Source organism: Meleagris gallopavo, chromosome Z (genome assembly GCF_905368555.1).
Source record: "Meleagris gallopavo chromosome Z, MGAL_WU_HG_1.1, whole genome shotgun sequence".
Classification (NCBI taxonomy): domain Eukaryota; kingdom Metazoa; phylum Chordata; class Aves; order Galliformes; family Phasianidae; genus Meleagris; species Meleagris gallopavo.
Genome location: NC_139435.1, coordinates 8,916,566 through 8,930,311, shown reverse-complemented (window position 1 = coordinate 8,930,311; position 13,746 = coordinate 8,916,566). Strand labels below are relative to the sequence as shown.

General features: G+C 41.4%; 2 protein-coding genes across 6 annotated transcripts in view; both read right to left on the bottom strand.

Annotated features, from left to right (window-relative positions):
- LOC104914788 (protein unc-13 homolog B) overlaps positions 1-13,746 on the bottom strand; it is a 205,114-nt gene that overhangs the window by 131,291 nt on the left and 60,077 nt on the right. For all 5 annotated transcript variants that reach the window (XM_085214534.1, XM_085214535.1, XM_085214533.1 and 2 more), the window contains one exon: positions 962-1,285. In XM_085214534.1, coding sequence (XP_085070660.1) covers positions 962-1,285 — 324 coding nt within the window. The remainder of the gene's footprint in view (positions 1-961; positions 1,286-13,746) is intronic.
- On the bottom strand, positions 2,802-11,437 carry LOC146542127 (uncharacterized). Its single transcript, XM_085213442.1, has one exon. The coding sequence runs from the start codon at positions 11,190-11,192 to the stop codon at positions 2,802-2,804; it is 8,391 nt and encodes a 2,796-aa protein (XP_085069568.1). The 5' UTR covers positions 11,193-11,437.

Genomic DNA, 13,746 nt, shown 5'->3' with positions numbered 1-13,746 from the left:
AAACTAGATGCCTAAATTAGCTTGTAACACTCCATGTAAGCAAATATAGGCCAGCCATTCTGGGACAAATCTCCTGCTGCTCTGTAATAAGAAGAAAGTGAGTCAGAGTTTAAGAACAGCTCAACACTTTTTATAGCCTTGTTGGTTTTTTTAAAACTTTAGTGTAAGAGTTGCCTACACATGAACTACTGTAGTTAATTCTCGCACATAAGCACACTAACACCAGTCTAATTGTACTTTCCATACAGTATTCTCCAAAGGACACAGGTAGGCAGACATAGTTCCATGGATCTCACAGATCCATCCACTTTAACCAGACGAAAATAATCCCTCATATTTTTGAAAATGTAACCATATGCACAGTAGGGGCTCCAATGACTTAAGTATCACAAGAAAAAACAATCCGTTTGAAAGCTAAGCAGTAAAACCAGTAGATAGCCTACAGTTCTTCCGAACTTAACTGAAATGTTTCTGTGGGCTCTCTTCAACACTGTCAAGAACTTGTAAAACCGAAGTGTATGGACAAGAAAAGCCTGCATAATGAGTCAGATTAACACATCGATTCACACAGTAAGTCTGCAAACTACACAAGCAGTAACTAGCTGTGGTTGCTTACTACACAAGAAAGGAAGGAAGGAGTGCAGCTCGAACCATCACTACATATATTTCTTGGTTTTGAACACACAAGCAATAGAAGTAGCTATCCTTGGGCTAGACTACCCTTATCAAACGAAACAGAAAATACAGCAAATGAATTTCATTAGCAGGAACATAGAAAATACGGTTTAATTTCAGTCTCATAAGTAACTAGTCTTACAGGTAATGATGTTTCACAGATTAGCAACGTCAAGTTTGTTACAGGACTGCAAGAACAACGTACATTATTTGCTCCATGAAACAACAAAGGGAGGAAACTGTTGCATTAGTTGGAAAGATCTCAATAACAGAGCATTTCACCTACCTCACTTGGGCTGCCGCATCAACGTCCTTGGACTTGTCAAGTCCCAGGGGTAGCTTAGCTGTAGAATGATCTGCATGCTTCTCCTCTGTCTCAGAGATCTCCTCCTCTCCTTTGCTGCAAGGCTCCTCTTGCTCCCTGAGCCACGTCTGACTATCCTTATGGTAGCTGACCAAACTGTGGTAGGAGTAATTCGACTCTCGTTCCTGATGATCATCATCTTGCTCAGAGCCATGGGCACTTTCATGGGAATGATCCAGCTCACTCAGGTGAGAGCTTCCCTGGCTGACATTACAAGAGGAGCCATATCTACTACTGCCAGCAGGACTATGAGAGAATAAGAAAGTCCATCAGATAAGGCAAGACATGTTATGAAGTTACATCTAACAATTATGTCCCCTGAACGAAGTCTAGACTTCTGAGCTTCAAAACTTCGGTAGGCAACAGAATTACTTCATACACAGCCCACCAGTATATGGACCCTATATGTTATGGAGTTACAGTACACCTTCTAGAACCAGTTATTTACTTTTTCACCCTCTGTCAGCTAGAAACAGATAGTGAAGGTATTCTAATAACCATGGAGGATATAGAATGGAAATGTGGAAATTCAGAGAGGAAGTGCCTGTCTGCTACAGTTTCATTTCAGCTTTAAAATGGCCATTTAAGTTGTTAATAAGAAAATGAAGTTAACTTCATTTGTCTTTAATAATATTATGCACTTACAGTAAAATACACTGAAATCAAGATTAAGGTTAAGACCATTAACTTAAAATCTTCTACAAAAGTGGAGCAATTATTCACGAAGGGAAGACACATCGTCATTCCAGTAAATTTTTCTCAAGAATTTCATTTATGAAAAAGCACCACCACAGGAGTGTCATCTCCATGACTCAAGACACCACTTCCAGGACTGAATCCCCAGAGTCCTCATGCAAATTTCCAAATTTCTCATGCAGTCAGGAAAACTATGGCTCAGCCACAGTAAATATTTCAGTATTAAGCAGCAGTACTGTTCCTCTCACTTGCAGAGTTAGGAGAATGGGAAGCCAGACAGGAAGTGCTGGGAGTGCAATGGAGCAACTGTCAGATCAGATGCACAATCACTTTTACTTACACTACCCACACATGCACATTTTTAAAGTCTCTGCTTTGATTTCTGATGACAATTGTAACTTAAAACACGGACAAGTCTGAATACAGACTCATGAAATACTGGTATTTTCCTTAAGTAGTTTCCCTAACTGCATGAAATAACCTTTGCAGAGATTTTTAGGAAGAACAAGTATTAGAATACCTTCACTGACATCTCTGAAAATGCTTTAAAAGCTTCAGTAATGTGAAATGAACCTACTTGGTTCTGTAACATGTTAGCAGTTAGTTAGATTTCTCTCTTAAAATCTTTACTTTGAAGTTTCAATCCTTTGAATATAATATCTATGTATCTATATATGTTATATGTTGTTTTTTTTTAGCAAACACAAGATAACAATCTCAAAACAAGAAAGCAAAGTGACTGTGTACAGTCTACTAAAACACAAAGAATTAAACTTTTGAAAGACTCATGAGATTAGCACTAAAAACATCTCATTCAGTGTGACAAAGTGTAAGAACATGCAAAATCCAATATCACAGACAAAAAAAGAATGGAAAAAGATTAGAAAATCATGTAAGAGCTTCAGCAATACTAGAGATTGTGATTTACCACGTCTCCTGTGACAGCTATCAGTGATGCTACAAACATTTAACGAATACAGATAGACTGAGCTACTAACATCAGACACTAAGGTCAGTATCTACTGCTGCACTACTGCATTATAAATGGTCAAACAGCTGAAACCATTTATAACTTGTTTGTAACTAGCCTTTTCTCATTCAGTTGTTCCATGCTACTCAGGTCTGCAGGCTGTGTGCAAGGATGAAGTATTGCTCCATGAGGAGCAGAGTCAAGCTCAGTTTCTTTCACTTCAGGCTGGTCTGACACAGACTTGTTGGCTTGATCTTCCTGCAATTCAGTGGAAATCACATTCTGTTGGTCTTCAGACACTTTATCAAGCCTCTCTCCCAGCTCTTTGTTGGATGTACCATCAACAGTGCTTGCAGCAGATGGTTCTTCAGAAAGTTCATTGTCTACAATGTCAGGCTGCCTTGAAGATAAGTTTACTTCTATATTTGCAACAGTCAGTTGATCTGAGACTGCAGATTTTGAGTATTCATCTGAACTGTCTGTTCCTAACACCTTGTCATCTGGTTTTGACAAAGCCTGTGGTGGTGGTACATGTGGTTCCTTTTTGGCAGAGGTCTCCCTGTTGTCTTTATGCCAGGGAAAGGAGAAATCTATTTTTTTCCCAAATACTGCTCCTTGGGCACTATCTGGCTTACTCACCTTTTCTTCACTGCCTCCTTCAAACAGAGTGGAAGAAAGTTTCTTAAAGCTGGACATGAGGCCCTGATCTGCCCCTGCTCTATTAACAGAAGGTGGCTGCTGAGAGAAGAAAGACCCAAATGGCCTTCCACTATCAGCGGATGACATGAAGCTGAATTTTGGCAAATTGGGCATGCTCGGTATTTCAAAGACTGTTTTACTGCTGTTTGCATCTGAAGGAATGTTACTAGGCTTACCCTCTTTCTGCAAGTCACCTATGGAAGGGATTTCTTCCAAGTGTATCTCATTAACTGACAGATGTTTCTCTTGTTCAGCAGTTTGCTGTTGTACCTCACTTGTTTTCTCTTCATCCAGAGGGGGTAGATGAGCTGGAGCTATGGGCTCTCTACTGCTACCATTATTCATGTCTGGGTGATCAATACCAGCATTAGTCTGGCTCTTCATAACAGCAGGCTCTGATTCAGTTGTAGCACTCTCACTCAGTTGGGAAAGGTTTGTGCCTGTCCCACTAAGTGGGGCTTCAGTTTCCAGTTCAGATCCACCGCTAGAGTCAGTATGAAGGAAGTCAACAGCTGTTTTTTCCGTAGAAGCACCTTGTTCCTCCACTATGTGTGAAGACACATCTAGTTGGCATGGATTTACATCAGACTGTTCAGTAGCCTCAGTCTGCTCTGTATCAACCACATTACTGGAATCAGATGCCTGTGACTTAGGATCTATCATTTCAGAGGGCTGTGCATCACCAGCCAGCTGCAGAGCCTCCAGGTCTTGATTTTCACTAGAAACTACCGTTTCTGGAGTGATCCTCAAAGATTCCTCTTTACAGGTTTCTGAGTTCTTATTTTCTTCAATTTCTTTTTTCATAGAAGATTCTTTTGCAGAGTTTTCTTCTGAAGCAGGCAGTACATCCTGATTCAGAGAGCTTATAGCATCTCTCTTAGACTCTTTGGCTGCAGTTGTATCTTCTGCCTTCCTGGAGTCTTTCGCTGGAACAGACTCAATAATGTCTTTCATTCTATTGCCTTGAGGTTTAGGAGTTGATTGTGGGGGCACTTCTTTTGGAGATTCTTTTGGACCTTTAAAGATGCCAAAGAGATCACTTTTGAAAGTTGGTGCTGGGCCACTTGGGAGGGAAGAGAAACCAAAGAAAGAGGAGCTTTTTTTCTGTGCAGTAGGAGGTGCAGGAGCTTGAGGCTGGGAAAAGAAACCAGACAACGTTTTGGGTGGTTTCATTTTTGTCATGAAACTTGAAAAAATTTCAACTGAAGAATCCAGAACTGACTTATCACCCTCAGGTTCCTTAGGTTTGTTTTGCAAATTAGAGGTCTCTGGTCTTTTAGAAACAGAGTGCAGCTCTTGTGCCTGTTGTAACCTGTCTCCAGGAGTTTGTTCGGGTAATTTATATTTTGGCAACTCACACTGTCTGCACACTTCTTCAGAGACCACTTCATTTTTTATGTCACTTGTGCTATTTGAGTCTTTTATATCCAAGGAATCCATTTTGTCATTTACGGCTGGACTATAATCTTTATTTTCAGAAATTTGTTCTTCTGAAGAACATGACCCTTCTTTATCAACAGGTAAAACAACAGTGTCTGTCTTCCCTGTGCTACCCAGAGCATATTCTTCTGCCCCAAAGGAAATAGCCTGCTCGCCCTGGGAATGCTCCTGCACACTGGGAGTCTGACAGCAAGGATCAGAAGGAGCTGAACTGATTACAGCAGTGTCATCAGTGTGTGGAAGCTTTTTAAAGTTGCTTTCTTCAGCTACCTCAGCAACACTTTCTGTGTTTTCCAGAGATCTCTCTGATTTATTTTCGGTCATAGTGACATTATTCAACATTTGTTTGCCAGTCACTGCTGCAATAATATCATCTACTTCTTTCTTATTGTCTGCATCTTGTTGCCTGGTAGTTCTGATACCAGAGTCAGTGGAAATACTTTGCTTCATAGATGACTGAGAATTTGCTGGTTTCGCTGGTTTTGCATTAGACTCTTGTCTTGATGCAGTTTGTGGTTTTTCATCCAAAAAGGATGTCAAACTGAAGAAACCAAAGCTAGTACTTCTTTGAGGTGTGGTCTTCTCAGCAGTTGGACCACTGGAAAAGAAGGAAGGCAGACGAAATAGTCCCTCTGTTTCTTGCTGCTTTGCACCAGCAGGAGCAGCAGTGGGTGCTGAAGGCTTGGGCTCATCGGATCCAGTGAAGAATGAGAATATGCTTCTACTGGCTGGCTGTGCTGACTGTGATTTTGACGCAGTGATATCAGAAAAGCTGAATGGTAAACTGAATCCTGATTCTTTAGGAGTCTGATCTGGCCTTGGTTTTGTCTGATTAACTGTGCCACCTACACAGTTTCCTCCTTGCTGCTTTGGTGGAGCTGTGGGCACACTGCTCTGCTGCACAGTTGAATGTGTCAGCTGGCTTATTTTGGAACATATAGCATCCCCAGGAGGTACTGTCTTATTCTCATGAGAACCCTCCTCGGCTTTTCTGCTAGGGCTACTGGAGATCTGCCTGTCCACACCTTTTGTTCCCACTCCTTCCTTAGGAGTGGAGGACAGACACGGCATACTGGCACTCTGGTGACCACCTGACTTCTCAGTTTTTTGTCTTGACTGTGCCACAGTTCTGCTATGGGTTTTTGGCAGAGTTGCAGCACTTGGGGTTGGTTGAGAAGACACAGCTTCAACTTTGAAGAGATCTCCGAGGGATCCAAACAGTGATGAGATACTGGAAGCTTCCTTCTGTTCTGGATGCGTTGCCTTTTCTGCTTTATCATTTTGACTTCTCTCCAGATTTGGAGATGGCTGTGGTTCTTTGCTTACTTGTGTTTTGAAGAAGTCAAAAAATCCAGAAGTTTGGGGTTTGTTGGTTGTTGAGCTCGCAGGGGAATCTTCTCCAAGACTGAACAGTTTCAGAGCACTTTTAAATAATGTTTCCTCAGGCTCAGGGGCTGGGTGGCTCTGATTTGGCTGTGACTGATTGGATTCATTAATAGTCACATGCTGTTCAAGATGCCTGGAAGCCAGCTTTGCTTTAACAGGTTGTTCTTCTCTTACGGGCTTGCCATCTGGAGCAGTTTGGCTCAGTTGAGAAGGAGATTTTGTTAATCCTGTTTTTTTAACATGGATGTTTTCATTCTGATTTAATTCCAGCTTTTTGTTTCTAGTGGCTTCTGAATTAAGTTCTGATGAAGTATTTCTTCTTAGTTCTGACGTAACAGGAAACTTTTGCCCTGCCTGCACCCCATCCGATTTCCTATTTGGTACAAGTGATAAAACATCAGGTTTGTCTTCAGATGATTTTGACTGTGTGTCTGTTCTCTTTAAGGAATGATCCTCAGTTGTCTCAGAGTCAGGACCTGAAGACTTTCCAATCAGTCCACCCAATGCAGAAAACAAAGAGGTAACTTTGTTCACTGGTGTTTTCTTATCTTCTTCAGTCTTTTTTGCTTCTGCTATTCGTTCAGTAGTTGCCACAGTTTCTTCAGCTTTAGGAGAAGATTGAAACAGATGGAAACCAAAGAATCCTGATGATCCACCCCCAGCAGTTGCTGCAGGGGCAGACTTGTCCAATTCCTTGGTGTGAATGTCCTTATTTAATGATTTATCAGAAGCCCCTCTGGAATGTGTTCTAAGATCAAGGGTTAGAGGCGTTTCCTCTGAATAATTCCGGCTTTCCTTGTCAGGTCTAAAATCAACTTTGAGTTTTTGAAGTTTGTAACCTGAGAAGTCCAGCGGCTGGTCTCTTTGAGAATAAATAGACTCTTCAAACATCTGTGAAAACGTCTCCAAATTCATGTTCATTAACTGATCACTCCTCTGCAAAGCTACTGACAAATCCAGAGGTTTATTCATTGCATAATCATCTAAACTCTCTTCTTCAGCAAACCAAAACAGCTCATCTTCGCTGCCAAGAGGGACTTTAAAACCACAAACAGCAACCGTGTTATCTTCCAGCACAGCTCTTGGAATGGCACCCATCTGAAAATTATAATCCCAGCAGTCTGGGTAAGGATAAGTCTCAGGAGCACAAACGTAGACATACTGCCCAGTGGGATCAGTGAGGAGTGAATACACATACTGGCTATCACTGTACATGTAGTAACCACAATCACCATCTTCCGATGGCCACCATACGCCCTGCTCAAGCATCATCAGCCACTCCTGATAGTCTTGGCTATAGGATGAGTACATAAAGTTCTCATCTATACTTAAAGTCTCTTGGTCAATTAGAGTCCACATAGTTCCATCACAGCCAGAGGAGTAGCTTAAATCCATGGGCAGCTCTTCAAAAGAATAACTGCCATCTCTCTCAAATGGTGGAAAGTTACTATAATTTTCATTGACAGAATTAGTAGTCCATGCATCATTTTCTTCTGAATAAACGTCCTGAAATGTTAAGTGCTCACATGACTCATATGACATCATACTTAAATCTGAACTCTGTACATCAAAGTTGGCATTACTCTGCCAATCCAACACATTTGCATTTCCATCCTTTTTGCAGAGATTCACTACCGCATCATTTTCAGGCCAGTCCAAGAACTGAGGGGGAAGAACAGAGTTCTGATTTAATACGTAGTAAACTGGCAGTGCTATTTCATGAGAGCCAACAAGTTCCCCCACTTCATATTCCCATTCAAAGCTAGAATGACTTCTTGTTTCCTGATATGCTGAGTATTGCTCTGTAAGATTGTGTTTTTTATTGGTCAGATTAAGAAATTCATTTGATCCTTTGTTTAATAAGGTTGGAAGAATTTTAGATTCTGTATCCTCCTGATAAGGGACATGCCTATTACCTACTGACTTTCCAGATAAGTCCTGTACCTTGGCTTCAGGATTTAGGGCAACTGGGAACACAGAATGCTCAGCTGTGTTATTTACATTTGTGCTGGTCAGGTGGTCAGTAGCTTTGGAAGATTCCATCATTTTCACGTTATCTAGTTTCTCCTTTGGTTTGGGCAGGATGTTTTTCAAGAAGCTAGAAGACTCCTGCTTTTCTACACTGCTGCTCTGAGTATCGGAAGTTATTGCTGAGTCAACAGGTTTTTTCTCTGAGCTAGAATCCTCACTTCTATCGAAAAGTTTCATGAAACCTAAAGAGCTTGATTTCATCTTATCTTGCTTACATTCAGACACATTTTCATTTGAAGCAAATTTAAATAAGCCAGAAAATAATCCAGAACTGCTCTTTTGCCCATCATTCTCACTTTTCACAATCAATTCTTGAGTATTGGCTGTGTTCTCATTGGAAGAAATGTGAAGAAACCCAGAAAGAAAACCCGGTGTGTGCTTCTTCTGCTTATCATCTGTATTTGCAGCTTCTGCTGCTCTATCTGAAGAGATGGATTCAGCTGAGCTGTGATTTAAGTCTGCATTTACTCCTTCTCTTGTTAAACCTCCTTTTAAATTTCTAGGTTCCTCCCGAGCACTCTTAGTTCTCTGCAGCTCTCCTGTAACCTTACAAGTAACAGAGGCACTTTCCTGGTCTTTATTTCTGTTTACTTGGGCACTAGATTCTTTACTAATGTATTTGCTTTGCATAAATTTTTCCTTATGCTCTGACAAATTTGGAACAGAGCTAGATTTTAATGAAACAGCCTCTTGTGAATTACTGATTTTGGGATCAAGCAAAGACATATCACCAGAACTCTGATGACCTGTTTGGTCCTTGGAAGTTGCTAGATTTTCTGCAGAGGAGAATTTAAATAATGAAGGAATAAAGCTGCCTTTCTCCTTTGTATGTTCCTTCTTGTCTGAAGAACTCAATCCACTGAAAAAAGGAAGTTTCTTGGTAAAAGGAAACGAGTGTTCTTCACTTGAACTGTTTCGTCTTACATCCTCCTCAGACTTGTGGCCTTTAGAAAATGCAGACACATTTTCTTTCTGCTCTGGCTCAGCAGATGGAAGCAACAACTGACTGAAAGACTTTTTGAGAGGGCTGAAAAAGCTTTCAGATGCTGTACCCTGATCTTGAGGCTCTGAATGAAGCTCTACATTTCCTCTATTTTGCTCCTTTCCCAGTTCTTGACCTGTAGTATGCTGATTCCCTAAGTGATTTGCAGGAGGCTTCTCCCTGACAATGCGTGTGCCTTCTTTTACAGCGACATGATGTAGCTCTGACTGTTTCTGTGGCGCATCCTGCTGCTTTGGAGCCAGGAGACCATCAAAATTGGCTTTCAGACTAAAAGAACTGACTGAATTTGTGAGCCTGCCAAAGATGGAAGACACAGAAGTACTATTTGTGTTTACCCCTGCCTCACTTCTACTCTCACTCAGCTGTATCTCTGGAACCACATTGGCTGCCATTTGTCCAGATGATCTCTCACTTTTGTCTGCCTCACCAGGTTTCACAGTATGGCTCTCCTCTTTGGCATGCTCCTCTTTTACGACTTCTTGTTTTGGCACTTCCTTCTCAGAGAAGATCTTTAGAGGATTAAACATACCTAGAACAGAATCCATAACTGAATGCTGGTTCTGCTGGCTGCTGGTGGTAGTTTCATGTGATTGCTGTGTGGAAGCTTTACTGTCCACTTTTGTGGTTTCTTGCTTGTTGGAGTTTACATTCTGGGCTTTTTTATCACCACTCACCTGGGATGGTAGCAAACAGTGAATGGAGAACTTAGTGTCAGCTTTACTGTCCGGTGTTGCTCCTGAAGATGCACTCTCACTTTTGGGCTTACCAGAAAACACATTTGAGATTCCACTTTCAGATGAGGTTCTGGTTTCTGTCTTCTCTGGAGTGGAAGAAACAAGCTTTTCAACAGAGGCTGTGAGCTGCTTTGTGCTTGACCCCACCTTTTCAGTCAAGGAGCTGAACAGGGAATTCACAGTATTCTTCACACCTGACAAGTCTGGGAGAGACTCAGATTTGCCCTTGGTGCTCTCCTCTGCAGCAGGCTGTTTTGTCTGTTCAGACTTCTTGGCTACTACTACATTATCAGCACTACCCTGCTTGAGTGACGTGCGCTCAGAGCTTTTTCTCATCTCTGGCAGTGTAACAAATTTGTTGATCTCTTCCTCCTTTTCAGCCAAATATTCTGAAACTGTTTCTACAAGACACTGAAGTTCATCCATTGTGTCTACATACTCCTCATTGGGTTCTTCAACAGGAGACAGTGTCAAGTCTTGCATAGAATGACCATGCTTGCTCCCTTTAGTCCTGTGTTTTTTATCACAGCTGGACTTTAACTGGGACTCTGAATTGGCAGGGTAAGCAATAGTGAAGTCTCTCAGATGGCTGATGTCAGAATCATGCCATGTTTGTGAAAGAATAGCCAATTCCTCATTTTCATCATCTGAAACAGGTGAGTACTGAAACTCATCAGAAGCACTGCTGTCAAATTCCTCAAGGATATCCAGGGGCATAAAAGTGTTGTCTGACAGCCCTGCATGTTTCCTATCTTCATCGTTACTGAGATGAAGTGAGCCCTCATGGTTCACTCCACACTTGTTGGGCAACTTGCTGCTTTTGACCATTAAGCCATTTTTGTATGGACGCAGGATGGGATAAGCAGGCAACTGTTCCTTATTTTCAGAGCTGCTAGCATACTTTCCTTTTCTATCATACACTGGGAAATCATTATTAGGTTCAGAATTAGTTGCCACACCGTTGAAATATATTTTTTTCTCTCTAGGATACTGCAGACCTCCATTACTTTGGAGGATCATTTGTTCACTTTCAAGACTGTTGTATCGCAGTTTCTTTTTCCTTCTCCTATCTATTGTATCATACTCCTGAGGGTATCTTGGGACATCTACAGATCCTGACTCTACACACACATTTTGGCAGCATCTTGATTTTTCACAGTGATTGAAATTTTCCCTTTTCGAGAGAGTTTGCATCTTTTTAATGTTTGTTTCCTGCCAACTTCTACTTCTATGACTCTTTTCTAAGAATTCCTCTATTAGAAGTTTTCCTAGTTCTTCATATTTACTCTCCTGTTCTTCTTCTCCATCTCCAAAATTACTTGGAATGATCCTGACTCTGTCATTTCTAGCTAGAGATCCTTGTCTAAGATGAAGAAGGTGGGAGGGAAAGGTAGAAAGGCAGCAAAAAAAAAAAAAGAAAAGAAAAAAGAAAGGAAATGTTTATAAAAAAAAAGGTTTAGAAAGGACAGAAAAAAATAGCAATGAAAAACATTCATTAAATAAAATTAAAGTGATAAACATCCAGACAGAACAAAACTGAAAACCTGTCAACCAAACTGTTAAAAAAAGCATATTGGTTATGATATTCCACAGGTTACATTTAGAAATTCCTGTTTGAAAGAGAACAGCTTTTTCTGATCAAGTAAGGGCACACAGCCTTGGATGTACCAGTACGCTACTGTTGCTTTTTAAGGCATGCTTAAAAAGTCACTTATTACAGTAACAGGACTACTTTGAGATACAGTGCCCACGCACACCACTTCACTATGCTATGCATGCATTTCGGTCACTCTAGGAAGCAGACTTTGCTTCAGCAGTATTCATACAGCCCACAGGGCGCTCTGTTTTCCTGAGAGTGGTTAAAGAACAGTGAACACGTGCAAGGACTCAGGAGTCACTGGACTCCCAGGAAGAGGAGAAAGGGGACAAAATGCAAAGTGCACACCAGCACCATGGGGAGCAACATGGGGACCAGCAACATGGCTATGCCACCACCACCCTTTCCTATGAGTGCTTTCAACAACAGTTAATGCACTCTCTTTGAAGACTCTCTGCAGTGTGGGCAAACCCAGGAACAGCTGAGCTGAGTAGCTGAGTAGCTGTAGCTGTTCTGGTTGTGACACTGAGCAGCCTGGTGAGCAAAGGGACAGAACTCTGTAGAGAGCAAGACCATTCATTTGGGTATCTGAGCCCCTAAACCTGGTGTAGGTAGAGGACAGCCTGATTCTCTTCTCCCTCTTGGAAGCTAGGGATAGGCCAGGGAAATACATTTTCCAACATGCTGCCCACATGTGCACACAGTGACCATCTCCTCTCAATGCCAAATGAAGATCTGGGGGAGATCTTGGTCAGAAGGCAAAGCAGCACATTAGTGATGGATATTAGTCCACTGCCACTCAGGATCTGCATTTCCCCATTTATGCTTTTAAAAGGTCCAGCAGTCTATACTTGCCCACTGTGAGAGAACAGATTAAAGCAGCTAGTTTTGCTGTCAAACCAGATCAAGAATCCTAGAAACCTAGGAAATCCTAGAAGTATTCGATCCTTGAGATTTCTGGATTAACTCCTAACCTGGGATCAGAAGGATTATCTCAATTGCTCACCGACTCAAAGAGTAAAGAAGGAAACTTTGTCTAAACTTTACAAGGAGAATTCCTACCAGCCTACTTGTAAATGGACACATAGAAAATGGATATAAAAAAATCAAAACACTTATTTAAAATGCACAGCAACTTTTCTTTATGTCATTAGTTGTTAAAAATTAAGGAGCAGGAATGTACGTGTGCCCTGACACCGCAAGAGCAGAGCAAGAGAAGGGAAATGGCGAAGGGCACACAGGCATTGTATGGATACTGCTAATACACTATGTCTTCACCTTGATAGTCTGAGTTGCCTGGAGCACCACACCCAATGTAGGATGCTGATGGGATAGCACCGAAAGAAAAACAGGTCATTGCATTTTCACTACTGCTGCTTTAGAGCATCATTTCCATCAGTATTATCTAACATCCTAATTGGAAAGATAGTCATTACCTTAAACGAGCTCTGTTGCACACAGTTTAGAACACTTACTGCACTTCTTGGTTGCAGTTTTAAATCCATAATGGAAATGATTATCTCTAAAAAACTAATGAAATTGAAAAGATTCCCAGGGCCACCGTGGTTACTGGATCAAATATTTCCAAGTCTCAACTGAAAGAAATGAGTGCTACACAAACGCACAAAGAGCCGTAAAAGCTGAACCAACATTTGATAATTTAGGCAACAACAAAATGATTTTTTTTTCTAACCGAGTTCCTCTCATGATGAGAGTTTCTCCTGCTGCTCTACGAAGCATTTATTTTATTAGAAAGAAAGCAATGACAAGAAATCCAGCGCTTGAGGGGAGAAAAATGACATCATCAGCCAGGCACTCAACTACTACAGATCTGAAATACAGCCAAGGCAAACAGCGAAAATCAGCCAAAATATATCACAAGGCGACTTCAAGAGCAAGAAGAAGGAGACAAGCACACAGGCTGCAAAGAGATTAACCCACCTATCAGATAGATCTAGAGAGTGCCTGCTCTCTAGCGAGCACTGGCGGCTTGTCATTTGACTAGACTCAGATGTGGACTCTAGGTCAGTTTGGCCACTCACAGTGGAGTCTATGCTATCATATTGCCTTGGAAGTAAACAGGGCGAGAGCAAGGAGACACGGAGGACACATGGTTACACGAAACGAACACTGTAAGTTAGCACTAAAATA

Excerpts from the sequence above, each read along its gene's own strand:
- LOC146542127 (XM_085213442.1), bottom strand. The coding sequence starts at position 11,192 with ATGCAAACTCTCTCGAAAAGGGAAAATTTCAATCACTGTGAAAAATCA.